The following is a 21,963-nucleotide window of genomic DNA, read 5'->3' as shown; positions in this document are numbered from 1 at the left end:
AATGGAAATACAAGTGTCACTTCAACAAAATACAAAAAAATTAAGGTGTTAAATATTTACAAAACAAAGATGTTATAGCCATTTACTCCCAATAACAGGGTAGACTATTATACTGTCATTTAGTATATTGTTTTGTCATAATTTTTTTTTTGCATAATATTAAAGCTTCAGGCAAAAAAAGATTTTAGTTCTTGTTTTTGTTTCACCAGTTGTAGACCAAAATTAGTTTTTAATCAATTTGATTTCTAAAACAACTTAGCCATTGCCACACTAAACCTGGAAAAACATGACCAAAACTTTCACACAATAAAAAACCCACTTATTAAAAAAAATGTTTATTGACATCAGAAGCAATTTAAATTTCAACAATAAACAAGCCTTTTTTTCTTATTTTTGCTATTACAGTGGTACATAAAGATCAGTAAAACAATGGTGATACGTCAATTTTGATAACATGTAATTTAAAATAAAAACACACAGGAAAAAGAAAAAAGAAGGAACACTCAGATCTAAAACATTTTTTTTTTTTTATGTGCTGTGCACCTCTAGCTAGGGTAAATACTGTAAGCCCACCCCTTTACACTGTACCAGGTGGGATAGTGGTCTAGGATCTACCACTGGAAAAATAAGACTGGCAGAAAGATACAGACACGATACTTGTGTAGTGTTAAATATACAAAAAGGAGAAAAAAAAACTGTACAGCATAAAAACAACTGATATACACAGCCTTTTTTGTGGATTTTTTTTTTTACCCCCTGGATACTAATGTGTTTCCTTTCATAAGTGAAGTGTACAAGGGGGTTAAATGCTTTATAAACAAACAAATGACCACTATATGCCACTCGCCATCATCTACTCATCATCATCCTCATCATCGTCTTCATCCTCCTCCTCATCATCTTCATCCTCATCATCATCGTCGTCCTTCTTCTCTACCTTGGCCGGGGCTTTGGCTGGTGCGCCACCACCTGCCTTGCCCTTAGCACGGTATGCTGCGATGTCCTGTGAAGAGAGGCAAAAGATATATTAAACTAATGTTCAGCAAAATAAAATGAAAACAAGAACCAATTACTATTCAGAGGACCATCTGCAGTTGAGCTTCATTAAAGGAACTTGTGTTTCTGTACCTTCTCATACTTCTCCTTCAGTTTGGAGGCCTTCTTCTCATAGGGCTGCTTGTCCTCTGCAGCGGTGCTGTTCCACATCTCACCCAGCTTCTTAGCAACATCTCCAATAGTCAAGCCTGGGTTCTCACCTTTGACCTTAGGGCGAAACTCTGAGCAGAAGATGAAGAAGGCAGATCTGGAAGCAAAGTGTGAGAAAGAATGAGTTTGTTACATATACAGTCAGAAATCCTGCTGCTCAGATGTGTCTTCTGTTCTAAGAGCCTATAGAACCATTCAACTGTTGACTTGTAATACTCACGGGGGTCTCTTGGGGGCATTAGGGTCCTTGTACTTCTTCTTTTTTGCTCCCCTGGCAGGAACATAGTTCAACATCTCCCTCTCATATCGAACCTTGTCCTGTTTGGCTAGATCCTCAAATTTGCTCTTCTCCTTGGAAGACATTGTCTAAAAACAGAGGGGTGACATTGTCATTAGTACATAGTGTGAGGGAGGGTCTATTTCTTACTTTTTGTACTATGTACATATGAGTTTAACTGCAACATAATTTGAATTCTCATACATCTGAATCTAGTTTTCTGGTCCCTAAACCTAAAAGTTGAGGGGTAGTGGATTAGGTTCCTGTGTTTTCCTACCTTCCATCGCTCAGAACACTTCTTGGAGAACTCGGCAAAGTTCACCGAAGCATCAGGGTGCTTCTTCTTGTGCTCCTCCCGACAGGTCTGGACAAAGTAGGCATAGGAAGACATCTTCCCCCTCGGCTTACCCACCTCTTTCCCCATCTTGACAGCAGGATCTTAAAAAAAGAAAAAAAAAATCTGATGTTTAGTTTTTTTCTTATCATTTTGACAAGTTGAGATGGAATGTAAAACAATGTGACTGTAATTGTTGATCCTGTGTGATTTTACTTTTTCTGCCTTTTCTTCACTGACTCTCATGGCTGTTTTACTCTAAAGTGGGCTAAAATTTACTTATAATGTTCAATATTACAATGTTACTTTTATTCTTACCATTTTGGGAGGTTGGAAATAGAAAACATATTGGGTTGGGATGCAAAAAAAAAAAAAAAAAAAGGTATTGTAATTGTTAATCCTGTGTGATTGTACTTTTGTGTGCCTTTACTCTACTGAACTGGCTGCCATGGCTGTTTTACTCTAAAGTGGGCTCCTGGTTTATTTCTCTCCATTGACTCCAGTGATGGTGCTCCCGAAGTGACCCGCCCTCTTTTGCTGTCAAAAGGCACCAAGTTAAGAACGATTAACGCACCCCGCAAAAATAAACCCGCACGGACGGAGCTGATGCGATGAAAATGACTTTATTTATTGATGCAATGTGTGCCGTGGCCTTTACATAAAACGTATGGGTCCGTGGTCAATTCCCACTAAGGTGGTTAAAAAAACGACTTAAAAACATACAGACCTGAATTTAGTTAAAAAAAAAAAAAAAAACAACTAAAAATCCCACCTGCGCCTATAAATACATCTGCCTTTTACGGTTTTCGGGTGCGTTGCAAAAGTTCTCTAAGTTCAAGCCCATAACATATACCTTTACCCTGTGCGGGACTGTAACATTGGACTTTTTTTTCCCTCATTGCAACAAAAATCTCCTCAAACCTCATCTGCAATAACATATGGCCTTGTGAAAACCTCCCATTTCATTTATGTGCATGTTTTCCATACACGAATAACTTTGACACAAAAAGACACAAATTACACATAAACAAGTATTTATTGAAAAATGTCAGTTAAAATGACAATCCGACGTGATTAAACACTCATAAGCTGTTAATATACCCTTTCTGGCATTGTGCAAACATTTCCGTCGTATTTGCGTAAATTGTAAAAAATTGCTATTTTTCCGTGTATATTTTCCTATTAAATGCTACTGTAACTCCCAAGTAGTCTGCGTCGACCGAAGTAGTAATGGCGCATAGGCTCTCGTTGAGGAAAAGGAGGTCAACAACGACGGCAATATTTCTTCTTCCATTTTGTGAGAATGCCTTCTTCATGAAAGAAAGTCCCCCTCAAATGTCTCCTCCCGCCCCCCAGTTCGCTTTGCAACACGACAAATATGTCTAGAAAGCCGGCGATCTTGACAAAATATTTCCCCGATTGATTCCTATTGCACTAGCCGCCTTGTATAGTAATACATTGGGTCTGTACTGTGTCTATGAGCGGGCTGTGCTACTGACTTGGTTTCTATGAGCTCCTAATGGCCGCTCGTCTTCATCCACTAACATGGAGAATATGGCTCCTTCTCTTTGTGTCAACGCACAGCCATTGCACTGCATGCAATAGAGGGCAGAGCGACCGCGGCGACCACTTCATTTCAAGCCCGTATTTAAAGGCTTTCGAAGCGTCGGAAAAATCTCAAAAAGGTGTCGTTCGAATCACGAAAGATTGAATTTTCTTTTGCCGTCGTCACATCTTATAGTTACAAGTTTGTTTGGCGAGAAAAGCCCGTTAGAAAAAGTTGAACCGAACTGCGCCTCTGTCACTGGCTTCCCATTTGCCTCGCTGCCTTGTTTCCTATGCGAATACAGTCAGCCATTACAGTAAAGCGCAGATCCTGGGGTAATTTTTTCACCATCTGGCCGAATGAATTTTGTCGAACAAACACACGTCTGGATGTATTTTGAGACCGTCTTTCTTTTTCTGATGTTTTCGCAATTTTTTACGTTTGCTTCCGAAACCGCACGCTTCCCAGTCTTCACATGACAGGCGTCCAGCTTCGCAGTGCACTGCAATGCCAATAGCTAGCTAACGGTACGTCTCCTACCATTGTCGCTAACCGTGCCGTCCGCGAGACATTCCTGAATTTTTACACGATAACAAACGTGTGATTCGACTCCATTTTGTAAAAACGACACGGCTGTAATATACTAAATTTTTCGCATTTGACGATTTCTGCGTTTTTCGTCGAATATGCTCAAAGTTAATATTTATTTCTTCCTTTTTACTGAGCGTCTGGTCCACACTCCCAAGCTGAGTAATGGAACGATACCGGCTGTTTTTTGTTGTTTTTGACGCTTCTCCGCGATGAAATTGTTGGAAAACTGTAAAATGTTCCTCTTTCGACCGTGGCAAACGCATATCTAAGATATTTTCGAGTGTTATCGTCGTTCTCGTCATTTCAGACACTTAAAAATTTCTGGTGTATATACTTACCTAGGGACTGTGGCTGGATCTCAATGCTCTGCAATGGCTGTGTGTGAGAGAACACAGGCGATACGCAGTGTCTTCACTCTTCAGCTCTCTAACATTACTCTCGGCGGGGCTCGCGCACCATTGGTCGGAGCCCAGGCTGGCGCCGCTCTGATTGGTCAGAGGCTTTTCATTGTCCTAATAGAAGACGAGGTCCCATTGGTCAGCTTTTGTGAAACGTCACTGAAGTTTTCCGAGGCGCGTGGATACAAAAATATTTCCGTCGGAGCATGCTGGAGCTGGTAGTAGTGTAGTGTGTTTGCCATAGTATTGAATTCACTACGTTGAGCACAGTGTACAGTAGGCAAGTTAAATGAATGAGGCAACGTGGAGCGCCTGTAGTTGGTGAACGAGGCAGCTGTAAAATGTCTTGCGGTTGTGTTGGACGGGCTGTTCCCCTCTTCACCAACCACCTCTGTTCTACATTAGCTTCAATGCATAAGCCTATTTGCAAATTACCACTTTGAGAAACGCGTACGGAGGGCGCCGCGTTTTCACCTGGTATAGACACAAGAAGCGGTCTCTGCCCCCCATACGGAACAGATCAGCACTGGATATGAAACTTTAGAAGATCTGGCTCAGAGATACACTGAAAACACAATAGCCAATCAGTGCAGAGGCTCCATTTTACTGACCGCATGTGCCGTGATTTTCATTTTCAGCTGATTAATGAGAGGAGGACAGTGCAGTAATTATACCGCACTGTGTTTTCAGTTCCTTTTCAACAATCTGTTAAATATAATCAGTTTTAACATGCAATGATTTACTGCTACAGGCAGTTACATATTACCCTGCAGCCCCTATTAAGATAAATATATGGCATCAGGCATCAAATCTTAATAAAACACACTAGTAGGCCTGCCAGAAGTCTAATGTCACCATTTTTACCAACACAGAATAATTTTCCTCTCCTGTTTTTTTTTTTTTTTTTTTTTTTTTTAATTGAGGCTTCATATACTGCAGTTAATTGAAAGCTTATGAAGTGACTGTATCCCCATTGCATAAGGGAGATCAAAGAGCTTCTATTGAGTTTTCGCAAAAGGTAACAGAATTCAATTCTAAGTCTGATGGAAGAAATGCAACAAAAATTTATCACATGGAAGAGATTTTTCACTATGCAGCACAACAGGTTACTGCAAGTAGGCATGCAGTTTTTCATTAATATATTCAGCATTGCTAATTACAGGAGTTGTAGAGATAAAACAAGTATTCATTAAAACTTTATGACAGTGAGATTTTCATGTTGTAGCTAGATATTATGCCCCATGCAGTTAAAGAACTAAAGCCTCTAATTAATATCTCTAACCAGGAAAATAAAACAGCAATTAGGAAGCCATGCATTTATAATGCAACCACTGTTGTCCTAATAAAATCAGATGAGGCCCATTAGACCCGTAATGCAGTGTTTATGAAGTTGCAAGTTGTGTGGGTATATTTTATAATGTTACAATATAATATGATCTTCATAGTTATGTGTAATCTGTCCACAGGTTTTTTCCACATTATATCTATTGTAGGTTTTTACCTGTCTCACATCTAATGAATACACTCATTTCCAATGCACCTACAACAACACTATATCAAAATATATTTTGTTGTGCTCTTATTGTACATATAATCAATTACGGTAACTTAGCGCTGCCAAGAGTGGTAAAATCTTGTTTGATTATGTAAATTTGTAGCTGTCATCATACAATAACAGCCCTTGAAAAGATCTAAATGGCACTTTCTCATGAAGACACTACTCACATTGATGCAAGACATGTTATGATTTTAATGCAACCTGTCCTCTAGTGATACCACCACTAACATGAGATTTTCTGTACTGATTTCTTTTACAACTGTTTCCTGCAAACTATGTCTTGTTATTATCTTATGACTGTTACAGACCCCAAACCTGTACCTGCTGTGTTATACTAATACAGTATAACTACATTTTAACTGCAGGTTATAAGTTACCAATCATAGAATAACTGTACATTAATCATTCAAATTTCCTGTGCATTAAAAATTAATCATTTCTGTGACATTATGACCTGAGTTCTGTAGCGCCACCATCAGGCTAGTATTTGAACTACAGGGGAAATGGTTGTCATTTGAGAATACCAGCCTACTTAAATATCAAAAGCATGATTTCACCCTGCAGGGTCATTGTCAGTAGGACTTGCTTTGGCCCAAACTGAAGGGAACACTACACCATGCAATTTTAAAGACTTGCTTCAGTGTTTGATAAAGACATAAACAGGGCATGTCTGTGGTTCATTTGCAAAATATAGCCTAATTTATTCAATGCATTGTGTATCCTACGCACTTAAGAAATGCAGATTTTTTTCTATGACATCTCATGAGGAAATACGTGTCACATAGATATGTTATGCTAAGCTAATATAGAAACAAAGGAAAATGGCTGACAGAGTTTATTCCTATCCTTGAATTAAAAACGGGAAGGGTGAACTGATTCCAAATGCCAATCACAACCCAGACTCAGGCCACATGTCTGCCTATGATGCTGCCTGTCTCTGTCTCATTTTGCATCAGGAGATGCCACAGCAGAAAGCTATAGCCTGCTCATGAGGCTCGGAGACGGCCAGTTTATGCATTCTAATGAGCGCTCCCTGGGAAAAATATGCAAATTCATTTTGTCATCAGGAGGAAAATAGAGGACAGGAGAGCAGCAGATACAGGAGGGGCTTCAGGGAGGAGGGCACATGCAGGAGGCGGGATTGAGCGGTGTACAAAAAAAAAAAAAAAGAAGAAGAAGAAGAAAAGGGGGAGACATGTGCATGCACGTTTGTGGATATGTGTGTTTGGAGTGGGGGTGTACAAAGGAGGTGTGAGCACATGCTGTAGAGCGACATATGTATCACCCATCCCACCCCCACCTACTAAACTCCACCCTTGAACAGTTGTTTTTGGATTGGACAACTTAGTAAGGCCTATTTAGAAAAAACAAAAAACAAAAAACAACAACACAAAACAAAAAAAATAAAAAATACAACTAAACCAAAGACCAGATAAAGTACATCTATAAAATTGTAATATTTCATAATTATTTAGATTTTATGTATATTTATAACAGCGCAACATATTCAGTTGTAATAAACTCCTTTTATTAAAAAAAGATGTAAATAATTATGTGGCTAAATAATAATGTCTTCATTGCTGTCAGATAAAGCAGGTGTACACCTTTTATATTATTTTTGATGATAAATTGTGGTGTCTGGTGTTATTAGTAATGTGCGGTAAGTGCGTGAATTAAATACCATAACAACTCATGAAATGTAAGTTGTAAGAAAAAGTAATATTCTTATGCTTTTAACATTTATTTTAGCCTGTAATGTTTTAGATGCCTCTTTCCAAAATAGTATTCCTATGTGTTAATTATTTTAATGTATTCAGTGTTTAAATGTATCTACCTGATTAAATACAACTTGTTTTTCCTGTATGAAGTCACCTCTGTATACCTTTTCATAGGCAGTGCGATAGTGTTACGCAAATCCGACATGAACAATAACCTAGGCACAGTTTGTTGCAGTTCACTTCAACGACCAAGTGGAGGCAACAACCAGCGGAACCTTTATGCGGCAGAAGGGGGAAGACAAAGGCCGTTGCACAACAGCCGGCGAGCGGAACAAGAACGTTTGTCACACGAACGGGTAGAAGGGTGCACATGGGCTCACAACGCATTTTACAGGCACTAAATGGAGGTTTATTCCTATAGGTTTCGCACACGCGTAACTTAACGAAGAAAGTGTTATGAATTTTGTTTCGGTAAGTAATATTTTGAGTAATAAAACCAAAAAACGGACAGAAAATAACGGAACTCATTGCGCCGGTGTTTAGGCTAATAGACGCTAGCATGCTAACCGCCAGGTGCAGGAGCTAGTAGACTATTAAAAGCATGCAAATGGCATAGAATTTGTCATGATGGTTTTTGTGTTTGCTTTCTAAAAAAGTTACCAAATAACGGGGTCGAGGAATGCGCGCTAACTGTAAGCTATATCTTGTCTTATTTAATTCTTTAATTTCATAAACAAGATTAATAATTGAGGTGTTGATATCCATTAAAGTAAATATTATCACTTTGCTTCGTTATTCAGTCTTTATTCATAACACATTTGTCCTGAATACACAAATGTAAATAATCTTGACATGTGTTTGTAGAGAAGCCGGTTCTAGCTGTGATCGGGTGGTAACTGGCCTGCTACTCACACGTGTATGCTTTGCCAATAACAGCTGTTTTATTTCCTGTAGTTTCACAGATGAATACTTAGGATTTAATTGACTGTGTTTTTGTTGTTGTTTTGATTGATTGAATTTGTTTTCTGATTCCTGCTGAAATATAATTTTGACAAGCTCTCAATTTTAAGGCCAGATGAAGATAAAGTGGAAATTGGACGTATGTATATTTGTTGTCAAGTTATGTGGACTTTACTGATTGATGGAGTGAATGAAATACTGAGTAAGCAAGCTGATCATTTTGAACCACTTGTCATCAAATCGTTTTTGTTCATAGTAATAATATTGATTGTATTTTTTTTTATGTTATCCTGTAGTTAGGAATTCAGTGTAAGCAGACTTCAGGGATGCTAAGATCTGAGAGAGTATTCAGTAAATATTGGGATTTTTGTTTGATAACAATAATGGAAAAATTTTCCAATTACAACAATTATGTCTACTACTCAATAAGCTAATAACTGTATCACAAACAGTGCTTTGTGAGTGGAGTTTCTGACTTTGATGGAAAATGACTTAAAAACTTAGATTTTTATGCTTAGTTTGGTGTTCAGTTCTAGATTCAGTGATTAAAATAGCTTTGAAGATGGGTTTGAGGTTTTTCTTATACTGGCCTTAAAAATCCACTATTTGTTGACCTCTAAATTATAACTTCTGACATGCTTTCTTCTCAGCTCCTGTGGTGGTGACCCAGGTTGCAGTGACATGGTAATATTTACTGAATGGCCTCGGGCGTCTGCGATCCAGAAGAGCAGCAGTGGTTTGCCAATGACTGGCGAAGACACTGGTTTGGGGGCTTTGACCTCACCACTGGCGGGGTATTTGGGAAAAGTCAGTAGAGCTTATGCTTTCCTCTCACTGTTGTCACTTGCGCAAAGCTGAATTGTATTTGAAAAATACTGTGACAGAGCAGTACCAATCTAAATCAAACAAAGGAAATAAAATAAAAAAAAAAATGGAAATCTTTGGTAAAAGGCGAAAGGTTTGAGAGGCTTAAAGCCTGTATTTGTCTAGAATCATATATTACCTATATGATGAACTGCACAATTTAGCAAATCATTTTCTTATGTGATCCCTGTACTTTTATATATACTCACTGATACAGATATTATAATGACACGTACCATTCACTCTCATTAAATCCACTAAGAGACACCAGTGAACAGAAATCTGCATGCCAGTGCAAAGCAAATATTGAAGTGGTTACACTTTAAGGGTTTTCTATTATTTTTACTCTTCTCTAAGTGCAAACTGTCTGAATTGCCTTGTTTTCTCTGTAAATGAGGTGCAGACAAGCATTAAAATTTGAGTGAATGATATCATAATAAATGTTTACACCTGCAAAGAAATGAGAAGCAGATATTTGACAGTGATGTTGGTTGAAAAAAACCTGTGGGTTTGAATGTTTCATAATTTTGGTTTTAAAGTGAAACTAGCAAAGCATTTTGTCTACTTAAATGCCTGTCCACTTAACATTGCACTCAATATTCTTAATGTCTTTTTTTTTTTTTTTAAACAAAGGTTCAGGAGAGAGTTGCTTCACTGGAGCATTGTCCATGGTGTACAGTAAAAGGCTTGACCTATTTTCTGCGCTCTTACTGCATTAACCTCCAGGAGTCAATCACCCTCTGCACAAACCCACAGGTACAGCTGCCACATGCACACACAGCGACAAAGCCATTTATCACGTGTCGTTTTTGTGGCTGCCTTGTTAACCTTTCCCTATCTCTCATCCCACACTCAGTGCCTCTTCCCTTTGGTCAGCCAGCCCTTGGAGGATGTTTTGGCCAGTTTGGATGCCGTGGAGCCCACTACTGGGAACAAAAGAAAAATTTCCCCGGAAGGGCAAGAACCGTCACTCAAACGTGTGCGATCAAATGAGCACTCAGATCATGTCCTTGTAGATGGTCATAATAGCCAACATGCAGCAGCAAAGACAGATGATGAAAATGAATACAGTGGAGATTTGGATTTCCCAGTTGCTGGGTCAAAACAGTGGGAATCGCCACGAGAGGATACTTTTCAGGGGAAGGAATCAGAGAGTTCTGCTTGTACAGATGGTCTTATACTGCCTACATGCTTGGCCACAGCTGGTCACATGCTGGGCTCATCAGAAGCCTTGTCGACCACTGAAGAGGACGAGCTGGTGCTGTCGCCTATAACAAAGGGACAAGATGAATGTGAGAAGGCCAAGGGTCTTGTTGAGATGACCAACAGACCCTGCGGCCTGCACTTGAGCCAGACCACTTTCCAAAATGGGGACGATTATGCAAATGAAATGACTACATCATTCTCTGGACACAATGAGCTGAGAAAACGAACGGAACCAATCATGAAGACTGCGGACGTCTCTGCATGTAAGGACGTGGAAGATATTAAGTCAGAAACCCCAGTAAAGGACTCTGAGGAGCTTGCATCTGTTTCCAGTCGGCTTTTCTGGAGGAATCGTGACAACCTGTGCTGGCTGGACTCTGTACTTGTTGCTTTGGTGAACTTGAAGAGTTTGAGGAAGGTGATGCCTAAAGATGAGCCTCAGCAGTCGCCTGTGTGGCGACTAATAACAGGATATGATGAAGCCTGTGCAGCCATCCAACAACATCAACAAACTGGCACAGGTACATTCCATATCATCATTAATAATGTTGAAAATATTACAGAAGTGTAGTCCAACAACATACAATTTTCTTTTTTTCCATAATATTTAATATATCATTTGTGTCTTTTTTTCCTTCCATCTTTGCATCTGTATTTCATGCCTTTGAAACAACACAATTTCAGTATCTCTGAATCTACTGGTTGTTGCCAATCATTCCCATTGATTAGAAAATGTCTATCCAGTTTCGTAAAGGCGTCCTACAGGACTGAAATTCACAATTATTTTTTATTGTTGATTGACCTGTTTTGATTTCTTCTTCTATTAATGATTTGGCCCATATATCAGACGTGTGAAAAATATTTATCAAGATGGAGTCGTCAGATAGTGTTTTTTTTCTAATTCTCTACTTAAACTTTTTCAGTTTACTCTGATTAGACGAAAGAAATGGAAAAAATTCTGATTTAAGATAATCAAATGGATCTGCTGATTTATTATTTTAATACTCAATATTTATTGATCAATTGTTGCAGCTTTTATTTCTAATGTCATTTAACCATCTTTTCAGTCTAAGATACTGAGGTTAGTCTCAGATATAATATTGAAAAGTGCCCAGTAGTGGCATTGGAGGAGCTACAACTTGCAATATTATGAATTTACTGAAAGCAGGTTAGCAGAGTATTGACTAGGGGTGTAATGGTACAGAAAAATTTCGGTTCAGCATGTTTTTGGTACAGGGATCTTTGGTTCGATGCATTTTCAGTACAGGGAAGAAGACCAGTGAATGGGGGGGTATAGGGGGGTGCACTCTGTAACTACCTGTGGGACACAGAACATTTCTACAAAATATTATTCAGTCATTTGTGCATTAAAAGGCACCCCACATATTATGTATTTTTGTAGTTTTGAATACTCAATGCCCATTGGCAAATTCTGTAATTTACTGAGTGTTTTTGAATGCTTCAGTATTCCCTGATGTGTTGTGAACGTGACCTTACAGTAATACTGCAGCAGAGGCACGGTGAAGGAGAAGAGGAGCAGGTTCACTTGATTTTGCCAACTTAAGTTAAAAAAAATAGAAACCTTTTTGCTATAAAAGAACCTGTGGACTCTTTTGCGCCACAAAGCTGCAACATACCGAAAACTGAAAGTGAAATTTAACATGCTTCAATCATCCCACCGGCTTCTGTGCCTCTGTTATACTCTCTGTTGTCATGTTTTGAGGGTTGTTTTGCAGCGGTGCTGAGAATTCACCACTGCTGAATGTATATAGAGGAAACGTTACACATGGGTTCTGCTTGTGTCCATCCTGCTTCCTGAGTATTTGCGTTCCTCACATAGGCTACATGTATTCATTTGGTACACCTCCGTATTGTATCAAAGGCCCTGAAGCAAAATGGTTTGGTACAAGTGAGTGCACCATTTCACCCCTGGTATTGACTGTAACATTACACTGAAAGTTCAAGTCATCAAATGAATCACTGTGTAGTTGTCTAGTTATTTCATTTCAAACGATGAATCAATTGCTTGACTGCTTTTCAGATTTACCTCAACTAGCATCCAGTCTTACAGACTCATTTAGTAGTGCCACAAATCCTGCATTTCAGTAAAATTTTAAGCAAAAATGAACAAACACTTGTTTTTCACATGTGCTGATTTACCTAATATCTAGTGTTGCATGTGTCAATCAAATTTCGTAGGTGATGGTGAAAAAGCAAAGAAAACAGCACTTTGGGATACAGAACATCAGTTTTATAATCTTTAATAAAGTAGCCTAAATGATCTTTTGTTTCAGAGAATAATCAGCAGATGAATTTAGGATCGAAATATTTGTGCAGTGTTTCAGTTCCTGTTATTTAGTGAAATAGTAAAACAGCAATTTAATGTTAAATCTGCAGATCCCACTAGGATGTGTCTTTTGCTTCATTGACTTGTAATTGTAGTCATTCCTGCTCAGAAATGTCAGCTGTTTTGATGTTTTCATGTGCATTTGACTCATGTGAACCCTCTTTGTGTAGATGATTTTGTGACGGTGCCACATGGAGTGTTGCAGAAAGCCAATACAGACCTTCAGAGCATCAGGATGTCAGTTTTCAATCATTTGCAGCCCAAGCTTCATTGCAAACCGGGTGAGTTTCGACACAGAAAACACACTCTGCAACATTTATGCAAAAATAAAGCTAAAGTTAGACTTTTTTAGTGCCAGTGGTGGCAGTTGTGGAGTTAAAAATGTTAAATGTTAAAAATTTTGTATGCATTGAATTGGCGGTTGGTTTTCTGTGTGAACATGTTTAAAATGCAGCTGACCAAGTTTGCCAAGAGTTTTGAGATGAGGAATGAGATTGAGTTGTTGAGCAGCACTACTTCTTCCTTTCATTTCCCTTTATCTAAACTCTGTATGGGCAGTATGCTTACATACCAGTTTGTAACCAATCAGTTAATGTTACCAGTGTGGAGTCGTTTCCATGAGTATGTTCTTCATTTTGAGCACAAGAAGTTATTAAGCATGAAGCAGCAGGACCAGAACAGACTGTAACAGAGACAATAATTAAAAAGAAATAAGATGTTTGCTTTTTGTAGATTTCTAAAGCCATTTGCACCGATAGAAAACCTGCAACAAAATGCAGATTTTGTAGGGAGCAATGTCTGAATTCAAACTCAACAACACAAGGCCTCCACTGCCTCTTGTTCATGAATATTAGATTTTATAGTCCAGAGGCATGGGTTACAGTGACAAAAATACATGTCCCATTAAAAATGTTTTATTTGAACTTCTTTTATGTGTAATTTCTACTTTAATGTAAAAATGTGTGTGTATTTGTGCACCATGGAGCTTAACAAATCATGTTTAGGATCCAAAGCATGAGGTTAACTGAAATTTCAACATATCATGTGATTTTTTTTCTTTCTTTTTTTTTAATGAAAGCTTTAGGGCATTAGAACCATGCAACAGAATCTTTCTTGTAAGTGGGGAAACATGCCCAGTAGGGTCTTATTCCAGAAAACAGGAAATTCACTGATAGTGAAAGACAAAGTGAAGTTTTTCATGAAGTGAATGTGCCATCATTGAGATCTCAAACATACACTAATAATTTGATGATTAAAATTGACAGTGGTGCAGAGGATACAGCCAGATATGACGCTCTAACTCCTACATGTGTACATTTTCCAGGTCAGAAAGAAATGCCGGTGTTTGCCCTGCCGCTTTTGTTAAAGAAGGATTGTTGGGTGGAGCCGCTCTTCCAGTCGACCTTCCACTGGGACTTCCACTGCACTGAATGCAAAACTGCCACCAGGGAAAAGTAAGTTCTCATTTTACTTGATTCACTAAAGCGGTTTGTCTAATGTGTTTGAAACCAGCTTTTAAAGGTTCAAGGAAAAGTGTGACAGAACACTGAAATATTAGAATGTTGCATATTAGGCCCGTGTTTCCTAAATTTCTTTTACAGCTCAGGACCAAAAAATTAACTTTTTCTCCTGGTGACTAAAATGTACAAAAATATATATGAAGTACCCAGATGTGTACATTTTTCGGACTCTCAAAACTATTGTTGAAAATTTAATTTTGTGTTGTTTATTCCCACTTTTTGACTATCTTTTATATCATTTACATTAATTTTGTCATGCTGCATCTTTTACATCCATTTCTTCATATTCTCACTTCATTTTTGTCGTTTTACACCTTTTACTAATCAGACTTCTCGTCTACATTTCACATTGCTTTAACGTCATTGTTTTTATATTCAGAAATTGGACAATAAATTCACATGTCGGATTACGGTCTTGAGATTTACTCAATAATGAAACAGCTCTAATTTATTTTGATTCCTGACCCTAAGTTTGAGAAGGGCAGTTTTAGGCAAAGTCAAGTCAACTTTATTTACAAAACACTTTAAAAACAACACAGTTGGCCAAAGTGCTGTACACTGAAATAAAAACAAGTAAATAAAATTCATAAAAGAAAAAATAAAAACAATAAAAGTAATTCTATATTAAAATAATAAAAGTCAAAGAGAAAAAATATGTTTTAAGAAAGCTTTTAAAACAGAAATTGAGTCGGCTTGCTTGATGTGCAAAGATAGTGCGTTCCTCAATTTGTAAAGTAATGAAATCCTTTGGTCACTGTAGCAGTTGACAGAGGATCCTCAATCTGTAGTTTATTTTGACACTGAAAATGAAAAACAATGTAGTACATGATGAATATTTGGCAATTAAGTAAGACCAAGGTAGTTAAAATATTACACTAAGTATGTAATATTAGGGTACTATTCATTAATATATTGAAACTTAACTAAACTCATTTCAAAAACATTTGTCATAATAGAAAATGCTGAACATATTCTGCTGCTTTATGATTACATGCATCTTCAAACTGCTTGTGTTTTTGTTTCTGAAAGCAGTACACCCTAAACATATGCCCCACTGTATTTTCCAGGGTTACAAAAACTCTTCCCACTTTCACCAATATCATGGCTGATTGGCACCCGCTTCGAGCAGCTCACCTGGGCCCCTGCAACAGGTGCCACAGGAACAATCAGAGAAGGACCATGATGCTGGAGAGGTAAGGTTGTGTCTGTGCAGATGGATGTAAACTAATATTTTTGTTTTTTTCAGGGTTTTTTAGTGGTATTTTGTGCCATTCATGTAGAGTACAGTGGAAACACAAAAATGGGTGAAAGAGAGAAATTCAAATGATGTCACTGTGGCTTGAACTGGAGACCTTGTAGTTCATTGTTGGTAAACTTAACCACTCAACTATGGCCCTTTTATTGTTTTGATGAAAAGTGGCCTCTTTCACAGTTCAGATTATGGATGTAACTCAACTGTTAGGTTTACTAAAGCATACAGCACAGTCATGACTCTTCACTAACTGCAGTTCATACACACTTTTACCATTACACTGAATCTATATTAAGGAATCACATTTTGTCGATTTACTAAGAAGTATTTTGCATGGAGATGTAATTTTTTACGTCATTTATATTTTATATGGATTTAGTTCTGCTTGTCCTACATCTGTCTTTGCTTTGTGTGTTACTCAGAGTTCCTCCAGTGTTTGCACTGCACTTTGTTGAGGGTCTTCCCGACACTGATGTCAGAATCTACACCTTCAGCTTCAAGGGGAAACGCTACTCCATCACGACCGTCATTCAATACAACAATGACCTGAAGCACTTTGTCACCTGGATTTCCAAATCTGATGGTAAGCTTTGGAGAATGCATTTATTATATAAGGATTACCTTCTTTCTTCTTTAGAACACATGCAGACAGTATCTCTGTTAAAGCTGTGGGTCCATTTATTAACTCAGAGGAGCCATTTATACATTGATCTTTTTTCGCACTTTGTGTGAAACCGAACACTATAGTTAATGTTGAGTCACTGGAGGTCTTTTCCTCTGCCTGTTGTTTGCCAACAGCACATTCTGCTGGACATTGTCTGTAATGTTAACCTTATTCCAGCTGTTCCGGCTTTGTTTCATTTTCATTCTTATAGGCTCTGTCTGTTACTTGGAGCTAAGATTTGATCAAACCTAGTAAATGTGGTAATCCTCCACATTTGTAATCTTGCTATTGTGCATTATGTTGCATAATTTTGCTGAATTTTATGTTGTGCAGCTGTCTTAGGAAAGAAGCTCCTGTATGAGTCTTTTTTGTTCCTGGTTAAATGAAGTTGTTTTATTGTCAAATAATTTTATTTGATAGTAAAGGCTGGTCATGATCTATTCATAAGTGGATCTTTAAAAACTGTATTACAGTAATTGCACATAATTAATTGGGCAGTGCAGTCCCTTGCGACTTGTTTTCCTCTGCACTACTACGTTTTCTGCCAGATCCCTTTATATCAGCACGCCTACTATAACACTCATGATAAATAAAGAACAGGTCTTTTTTTCCATCAGATGTCAGTCAGTCCCAGGTTACCTACATGTTCTAGGTAAAAAGAAAAAAAATTGAAATTCAATTTGATTTTTTTTTTTTTACATTTTTGTCGTATGTTAAATACTTTCAATTTTTTTTTCTTGATGGGATTTTGAGGTTAATTTAATTTTATAAAGTTGTAAGTTCAGTAATGCTTTTAATGTGTTTTCAAGAAGAAAAATATAGTTGAGCCACACTGTTAGAAAACACTAAAAAGAAATCAACGTGGAACCAGTAGCAGCTAATACAAACTGTGCAGTCTTGTGAGAATTTTTCAGAGGACACCCAATCAGTGTGGTGCAGTGTGGTGTGTGGGCTGATGTATTGACTGCTGCTTCTAGAAATAATTAGTTAAAGTCCAGTAGTTTAAAATTTAAGCTGCTAGAGGTGAATATTCAATGAAAAGATGCCAGTATTTGAAAATACACACCTTCCTTCTGCACCTCTAGTTTTTTTTTTCTCTCTACAAAACAAGACTAAATATGAAGACAGATGAAACTATGCTGTTTCACGCTGCTGTGGAGAAGTGAAGTCATAGTTCAGACAAGAGACAACAGAATCTTGACCATAATCAATAAGAACATCTGCCAATCACAAATTTAACCCCACAACTCTTAAAATAAATAAATAAATAAAAAGCTGTGATGGAACAAAATCTTTCCCATAAATGAGTCGAGTTGAGAGGAGTCTCGTTTCCTCTCAGACTGCTACCACATACTACATAGTGTTGTGTATTATGCAGTTTTACCCTGTGATGCCAAAGGTTTGTTATGCACAGATGTATGGAAGTGCAGGTTTGAAAGCAGAAATGGGTCTAAAATTGCATATGAATTTGTCTTGAACACAGTTTATCTCATCTGTAAAAGTATTTGTGCTGAAACATGTGCGAACCTGTTATTTATCTAATGCTTTTTTTTGTGTGCGTTAATGTCCTTGTTGCAGGTTCTTGGTTGGAATTTGATGATTTGAAACATCCACATTGTAAGATCCATCAAAGGCTTGAGGTTCCTGCTCAGGAGATCCACATCGTGTTCTGGGAGGAGGAGGATGAAGAGCCTCGCGTCTGTTCCCCCTCTAGCACATTCACTGAAAACCCACCCTCCAAAAACAAGAAGAACCTCAGTAAAACAAACATGGACTTAAGAAATGATGAACTGGTAACATGCACTTCTGATCACTCCCTTCTCGTTTCTCCAGATGACACCGACATTATCTGTGCGTTGTCTGAATCTGGTAACGACACCAACATCATGGACACAATGGTCACAGCGGCCATGGACACGTCAATAGGTTCCACAACGCTGCTCGATACCTTCGAAGGACTCACTCATAATGACATTATTACGCTCACATTAGTGGAAATTAAAGGAGACTCAGAAACACAGCCTTCAAACGACAACCAACAAACTCAGGATTTACCTTTTTCAGACACTACGACTAAAATCCAAGACCCCACCCATGACCCCGATAGCTCCTCCACTGTTATAGATAATGAAACGTCTCACAACCCCGAGGATCCAGCTTCTAATTTGTCTGACAGTGGATCTAGTGATGCTTCATCCAACGATCCCACATTTGTGCCTGGATCCAGGAGGGGAAGAGGACGAGGGAGAGGGAGGGGGGGAGGGAGAGGGAGAGGCCGAGCAGCTACAAGTAAAACTGTCAGCAGGCAAAAAGGGAAAAAGGCCCCCGTGTCAAAAACAGCATCGGAGAGCTCTAAAGTTAGCAGCACTGACCCTGTTGATGTAACGGCACCAAATGATGACCCCACACCTGGTGAAACAACACAACAAGCCTCTCCTGTGTCTTCTACCCACACCTCAGCACCGCCCCCCACTCAGCAGGTTTCCACAGCGCTGGATCAGAATGCCCGCTGGTCCTACCTTCTCAGCAAACACCCCCTCAACCATATTCACAATTCCAAAGCTAAAGTCACCCCCACCCACACACCTTCGACATTCACACAGGTAAAGCCCACTCCTTTTACTCACTCTACCCCCAACCTAGTAAGAAGACAGCAGCCCCCCGCTGGGCTCTGGCCTAAACCACAGCTCAGGACAGAAGACAGTGGAGGTGTGCCTCTGAAAGCTGCAGAGATGTATGGTGCATTTGGCTCAAAGAACCTGAACACACCAAGACCACTTCCATCTCCTGCACCGCTCAGTGTCAAAACAAAACCACTTCATTCTGTTGCTCCTCATGCGGCGTCTGGTACGTCACTTTTTACTTCTGTAGCAAAGGGGCTCCCTAAAACATCGTCCTTAAAGAAACACAAGAGCCTTTCGTCCAAGATTCCTCCAGGTCTCAGCGATACAGAAGCGCTCAGGTACAAGCTAATAAAGAAACTGAAATCGAAGAAGAAGAAGCTCGCCAAGTTGAACCAACTATTGTGTCACCAGGCAGATGGGAGCCTCAAACCAGACAGCACCCACCTGGGCTCACCCAGCACCGTTACCTCCAGCACCTATGACGGCTCCACCTGTGAGGATTTATTCTCAGACCTGCTCTCGCCAGCAACAACAGCCAGTAACCTTTCACCAGACAGCACGGGTTTCCTAGAGATGTTCGCCAACGGGCAGGACGGCGCCGACCACTTGGACTCCAGGGTTGCGGCTTTGAGTGGAGCATCACTGACAAACACTGGAGTGAAAGGAACCATCCCCACCACTACAGAAAACTTCCTGGATGAGTTCATCTGTCAGGCTGAGGCTGAGCATCCAACCGAGATGGAGACGGAAGCACTTAGTGCCCTCGACATTTTCTTTGAAGCTGTTGGATAGATGTTATCTGCAAGCTATAAGCATAGATAACATTTACCACGTCCTTACTAATGAAAAAAATATGCAAAATGACTACAATTAGTCTACACCTTCTCTCTCAAGATAAGCATCCTGCTTCACTTTGATAAAAGGTGAAAGTGGCTGGTCTATGTTCATGGGTGATCCAGATTGGTAGGAGATTATGCTTGCATGTTTTTGTTGAATCATCAGCATTGAAGGTGTGGCAAACCTGAAGGGTTTTTGTGTTTTTGCACTTTGTAGGTTATCTACTGTATGTACTTTGGTTGTATGAAACCATTATGTTTACACACACAAGACTTGGCTTAGTTTATTATTTTTTATAGCAATTAAATTGTCTCTGTTAAGAGATGTAATGATCAAGTCACCATTTCTTCATGTGATATAATAAAATCTTGACTAGTTGTACAATATGTTTTAAGTGATGTAATTTAAGATTACCTCAATGCATAAAATAAATTTTCATTTTTGATATTAAAGTTCTTTGAATTATGTGATTGAAGTTATTGAGTTTGAGTCACAGTTTTGCATATTTTCCATATAAGTAATACCCAAAGTTAATGCATTGATTAGCAACATTGTCATACCCTACACATAAATGAAATACTCAAAATGTGAAATACATGGAAAACCTGCTGGGCTCTGAACAATGTATGTCTTATGTAGTCCAAAGGTTGAATATCTGTATTATTTAAAATACATTCAGACAGATGTATAAAAGGAGCTCTGATAATTAAGGTACCTGTCCATGCAAGTGGCATTGAAACTAACACTGAAAACTGTGTTGAAACTGCAGATGCATGAACATATTTACCCACCATTTCTTTACTGTGTTGACTTTGTAAAGCAAAACAGGATAATGAGGTTAAATGTGTAGAAAAGTTGCATTTTTATAGACTTATGGTTTTATGCTTGGACGAATTTGATTGTCATAAGGAGCCAATTCTTTTACTACTGGCACATGAAAAGACGGTGACACCTAGAGAAATAACAGAACAGGTGAGCTGTTACAAAGCAGATCAGTGTGACGTCAAACGTGTTGTGGCGCTCATTAAAATGTCACGTGGTTCATTTCCGGGTTTGCTGTTATTATGGGCTTTATTTGTGTTTTAAAAAGGCGCCATTCCACTGCATGACTAGAGTGTGAATTGCTACACTTGTAATATATGAAATAAGTTAGAAATTAAAACGTTTGTTCCCATACCGGGAGTCGAACCCGGGCCGCCTGGGTGAAAACCAGGAATCCTAACCGCTAGACCATATGGGACATTGTTAATTACCGGAGAACAAGTAGTATATTAAACTTATCATTATAGATTACTTTTAAGAGTATAGTAATACGTACACAGACCTTCGATGTGATTGAACATATACCTGTGTCTATATATAGTAACATGATGAAGATAGTGACGTGTTCCACTTCTAGAAGCTCGCGGCATTGCTAACTCTCTGAGCTGTTAGCTAGCATAAGCTACAGCCATTCATTATTTTTTTTAACAACTTTATTAACAACATTTGAGTATACAGTACAAAATTTTAAACAAACATCAAGATGTCAAAAGAGAAAAAGCATTTGAACATATAAGTTTAAGAAAATAATGCATAGATTTAAAAATACAAAGCATAAAATACAAATTATAATTTTAAAAAAAGTAAATAAGTAAATAAATAATAAATCTGACAAATATAAATAAATAAATGCAACAGAGAGTTCAGACAGTATTGAAGAATTGTTTATAAATAGCCAATGTGTTCATGCTTTTTTTAAATATATGAATTCTAAAGATTTAATATAATTTTCAAAATCTAATAGGAAGATTTTAAAATTTGGGTGTGTTTTAGTATATTTGTTTTTATGTATATGAAATTTTCCAAATAATATGAATAAATTTACAATAAATTCTAGATTGTATCATGTTTAAAATAAGTAATTACATTTTGGGATGTTATATTTATTTTATTGTTACTTTTAGATATGATATAATTTTCAATTTTGGACCAAAAATTAGAAGAATGTTCACATAAAAAGAATTAGTGTAAAGTAGATTCAGATTCAGATTGACAAAAGTTACATATTTCTGCCACATC

General features: G+C 38.2%; 2 protein-coding genes and 1 non-coding gene across 4 annotated transcripts; 1 reads left to right on the top strand and 2 right to left on the bottom strand.

The window, feature by feature from the left end:
• Nucleotides 1-517: 517 nt before the first annotated feature.
• Nucleotides 518-4,409, bottom strand: hmgb1a (high mobility group box 1a). The gene is made up of 5 exons (XM_030153592.1): nt 4,293-4,409; nt 1,761-1,921; nt 1,427-1,572; nt 1,129-1,303; nt 518-1,003 (listed from the first exon to the last, which is right to left on the bottom strand). Exons 2-5 carry the CDS (start codon nt 1,905-1,907, stop codon nt 854-856), a joined length of 618 nt encoding a protein of 205 aa, XP_030009452.1. The 5' UTR covers nt 1,908-1,921; nt 4,293-4,409; the 3' UTR covers nt 518-853.
• A 3,527-nt stretch (nt 4,410-7,936) lies between these two features.
• Nucleotides 7,937-20,354, top strand: uspl1 (ubiquitin specific peptidase like 1). Of its 2 annotated transcripts, none has more exons than XM_030153590.1 (9): nt 7,937-8,099; nt 9,239-9,395; nt 10,086-10,208; nt 10,309-11,179; nt 13,176-13,286; nt 14,330-14,459; nt 15,593-15,718; nt 16,200-16,360; nt 18,020-20,354. In XM_030153590.1, exons 2-9 carry the CDS (start codon nt 9,270-9,272, stop codon nt 19,855-19,857), a joined length of 3,486 nt encoding a protein of 1,161 aa, XP_030009450.1. In that variant the 5' UTR covers nt 7,937-8,099; nt 9,239-9,269; the 3' UTR covers nt 19,858-20,354. The 2 variants fall into 2 exon arrangements, with proteins under 2 accessions (XP_030009450.1, XP_030009451.1); XM_030153591.1 differs by lacking the exon at nt 7,937-8,099 and adding an exon at nt 8,140-8,590.
• A 716-nt stretch (nt 20,355-21,070) lies between these two features.
• Nucleotides 21,071-21,142, bottom strand: trnae-uuc (transfer RNA glutamic acid (anticodon UUC)). Its single transcript has one exon. It is a non-coding gene; the product is annotated as a tRNA-Glu (tRNA).
• Between the last annotated feature and the right edge of the window lie 821 nt (nt 21,143-21,963).

This window comes from Sphaeramia orbicularis, chromosome 14, assembly GCF_902148855.1.
Source record: "Sphaeramia orbicularis chromosome 14, fSphaOr1.1, whole genome shotgun sequence".
Lineage (NCBI taxonomy): Eukaryota > Metazoa > Chordata > Actinopteri > Kurtiformes > Apogonidae > Sphaeramia > Sphaeramia orbicularis.
Note: the sequence above shows the minus strand (reverse complement) of the source record. Positions and strands in the feature narration are given on the sequence as shown.

Bases quoted from the DNA above. Each gene is read 5' to 3' on its own strand.
- uspl1 (XM_030153590.1), top strand. From the start codon at position 9,270: ATGGTAATATTTACTGAATGGCCTCGGGCGTCTGCGATCCAGAAGAGC. The intron at 9,396-10,085 runs GTCAGTAGAGCT...TTTTAAACAAAG, and splicing joins TGGCGGGGTATTTGGGAAAA to GTTCAGGAGAGAGTTGCTTC. The intron at 14,460-15,592 runs GTAAGTTCTCAT...TGTATTTTCCAG, and splicing joins AAAACTGCCACCAGGGAAAA to GGTTACAAAAACTCTTCCCA.
- hmgb1a (XM_030153592.1), bottom strand. From the start codon at position 1,907: ATGGGGAAAGAGGTGGGTAAGCCGAGGGGGAAGATGTCTTCCTATGCC. The intron at 1,573-1,760 runs GTAGGAAAACAC...CTCTGTTTTTAG, and splicing joins AGTGTTCTGAGCGATGGAAG to ACAATGTCTTCCAAGGAGAA. The intron at 1,304-1,426 runs GTGAGTATTACA...CTTTGCTTCCAG, and splicing joins AATGCCCCCAAGAGACCCCC to ATCTGCCTTCTTCATCTTCT.